The sequence below is a fragment of the Nematolebias whitei genome, chromosome 11, assembly GCF_014905685.2.
Source record: "Nematolebias whitei isolate Nwh7 chromosome 11, NemWhi1, whole genome shotgun sequence".
NCBI lineage: Eukaryota > Metazoa > Chordata > Actinopteri > Cyprinodontiformes > Rivulidae > Nematolebias > Nematolebias whitei.
Genome location: NC_056508.1, coordinates 48,803,895 through 48,806,468, shown reverse-complemented (window position 1 = coordinate 48,806,468; position 2,574 = coordinate 48,803,895). Strand labels below are relative to the sequence as shown.

Here is a 2,574-nt window from a genome sequence, read left to right as displayed (position 1 = left end):
GTGTGTGTGTGTGTGTGTGTGTGTGTGTGTGTGTGTGTGTGTGTGTGCGTGCGTGCGTGCGTGCGTGCGTACACGTGTGCGTGCATATGTGTGTCTTCACACTGGGGATTTTGTCTCCATGTTTCCCTTGTTAACCCGGTTAATCATTGACCCATTTCTACTATGTAATCTGCTGAAGCCCCGCCCCCTCCAGCACCCACCAGATGTGTGCTGATGACATCACTGGTGACATCATTGAACTGGTCTTTTCTCCGACTGGCTCTGATCACGTTATTAAATGGGAGACGGACTCACGTTGTTCCTGAAGGAGTGGGCTCTGATTGGGTCCTCAGCAGCCAATGAACAGCTGCTGAGGATGATGAAGAGTAGGATGAGGTTGGTGAAGATGTGGTGATGGATCAGAGTGTGGCAGGCCTTTCGGATGCTGCAGACAGAAGGAGAGACAAAGACATGTAAAACCAGAGGTGGTTCAGATCAGGACTCTGTTCTCGGCTGATCAAATGCTATAACAAATAAAAACCCCAAAGAACCTGAGCTCCTCTGTTTGTTCTGAACACTTTCATACTCTTTATCTACAGCAGGACAATCAGGACACGTTATAGGATCAAAATTAATGTTTATTTAATGCTCAGTGGTTTTCTGTACAACTTTGTCTCTCTCATTGTTGCAGAACCTTGGTTCTGTTCTTTCTGACCCGTTCTGCTGTAGATCAGCTGCTGTGTTTGGGATCATGGTCCTGTTGGACCCAGTTTGGTCCTATCTTCAGCCGTTCGACAGATGGGGCTAACAGATGACTTTTATTTTAATGACAGACAAGATCAAGTGGAGTTTATGTCCTGAGGCATCTGTGTTTTTCAAAATAAGAGACTAAAAGTGGTACAGAAGCATTTTTCTCGTTAAGCTCTTATTTTGTATATTGCATGTAAAGTTGGGTCGTTTCACTAAGAGAGACTAAAATCTGCTGTGAACTCATCAACCTGCAGCTCCTCGACTATGTACAACCAGACGTTAGCATTGGGGCTAACACGTTGGTGTGTTCGGTGGAATGGGTGCGTGACAATGAGTGAGTGTTGAAGCAGCTTAGGTTTAAAAGAATCTATCTGCTCACAGGTAAGGAGGTGTGGTTGAAGGTTCATCATGTTTCATGCGCTCTCATACACTTACGGGTTGGTTTTGCTGAGGCAGAAGAATGCGCTACCTTCTGGGATTGGAACAACCTTCTCTTTAGGTGGAGCTAGATCTGCCATCTTCAGCTGGACTCCTCCCTCTGAAAGAAAAGAGAGCAGATGGTTTCAGTCATTGTCAAGAAGAAACAGCCGGCAGAACCAGACTCTACTTTGGGCTTTGAACAAGTCTGAAACCTGAATCAGTTGTAGCCTCAGAATCAGATGGCTCCATCACTTCACCTTCAAACAACATCTGCCCAGACTTTGCTCTCGTAGGTAGGAGGCGGCCTAGCATTTGGTGTCCAAGACCAACGTCTTTGGTACCAACATCTCCAGTTTTGAGATGTCCCGTGGCTTTGGTAGAGACAAGTGGTTTAAAACTAGTATAAAGAGGACATCTCGGTAGGACCGGCCAGACATCAGCAGCTGTTAGGGCGTGGAAGGTGTTCTCTAAAGGCAGAGAGGGACTTCCTGCTTGGATAAACTTTGGATCCTTGTTCCACCATCATGAAACTGTAGATGGGAATAATTGAGACTGCCTTGTTTGTGGGAATGACAGAGTCAGACATAGTGGCTAGGAGTAACCTTTGGTCCAGAAGAATCATCAGCCTGCAGAGGCTCAACTATCTACTGCAGACCCAGAAGTTTGTCTGTTGGCAGTATTAGGGACCTAGATCTGGTTCAAGCTGCCATGGTTAGTCCGTAGAGCTCATTGATGGGTGCGGGGACATGGGTCAGGTGCTCTAATGGGCTCTGGACCTGAATAAAGACCTGCAGCCTTGGTCCTCCGCATAAAGAGATCTGACTGTCTGAGAAAGGACTTGACTGTACTTGGAATGAAACAACAGAGATGTCAAATCAGATTCTAACTTAAAAAAAAAGAAATCAGCTTTAAAAACTCACCATCGTCTCCCTCGGGAAGCTCCTCGTCTTCCTCATACTCAGTGTCTTCATCAATGTCCACCTGCAAAGACAAACAGAGGTCCGACCAACTGAAAGTCAACAACACAGAACTTGCTGTCAGATGAGCCCGTTCACCTTCACATCTCCTTCAGCCTCCTCCTCCTCCTCAGCTCCTTCCTTCTGCTTACTGGAGAAAAGAAGTCAGAAAACAGTTTGACAGGATGAGAACAAGATTTATTCTAATTGCTTATCCCTCCATCACTCACTCCTTTTTCTTGTCCTCTTTGTCTCCTCCAGCCAAATTGTCAACAGCTATGGCCAAGAAGACGTTCAGCAGGATGTCTGAAAGTCGTTAAGGATGAAGAACTTTTGACTTCTCCTTCAGATTTATGAGCTTTAGTTAGAGGCTAGAGTATAAACAGGAGGAAGCAGGTCCTGGTTGAAGAAGCAAATCACCAGGGGTCATCTGTGTGTGTGTGTGTGTGTGGGGGGGGGGGGGGGGGAC

The 2,574-nt window shown here is 46.3% G+C and overlaps 1 protein-coding gene across 1 annotated transcript in view; it reads right to left on the bottom strand.

Moving 5' to 3' along the window:
• LOC119417400 (voltage-dependent L-type calcium channel subunit alpha-1D) overlaps positions 1 to 2,574 on the bottom strand; it is a 12,323-nt gene that overhangs the window by 8,265 nt on the left and 1,484 nt on the right. Inside the window, exons 6-10 of the mRNA XM_037684602.1 lie at positions 2,336 to 2,411; positions 2,205 to 2,256; positions 2,070 to 2,130; positions 1,165 to 1,267; positions 295 to 424 (exon numbers count right to left, since the gene is read on the bottom strand). Coding sequence (XP_037540530.1) covers positions 295 to 424; positions 1,165 to 1,267; positions 2,070 to 2,130; positions 2,205 to 2,256; positions 2,336 to 2,411 — 422 coding nt within the window. The remainder of the gene's footprint in view (positions 1 to 294; positions 425 to 1,164; positions 1,268 to 2,069; positions 2,131 to 2,204; positions 2,257 to 2,335; positions 2,412 to 2,574) is intronic.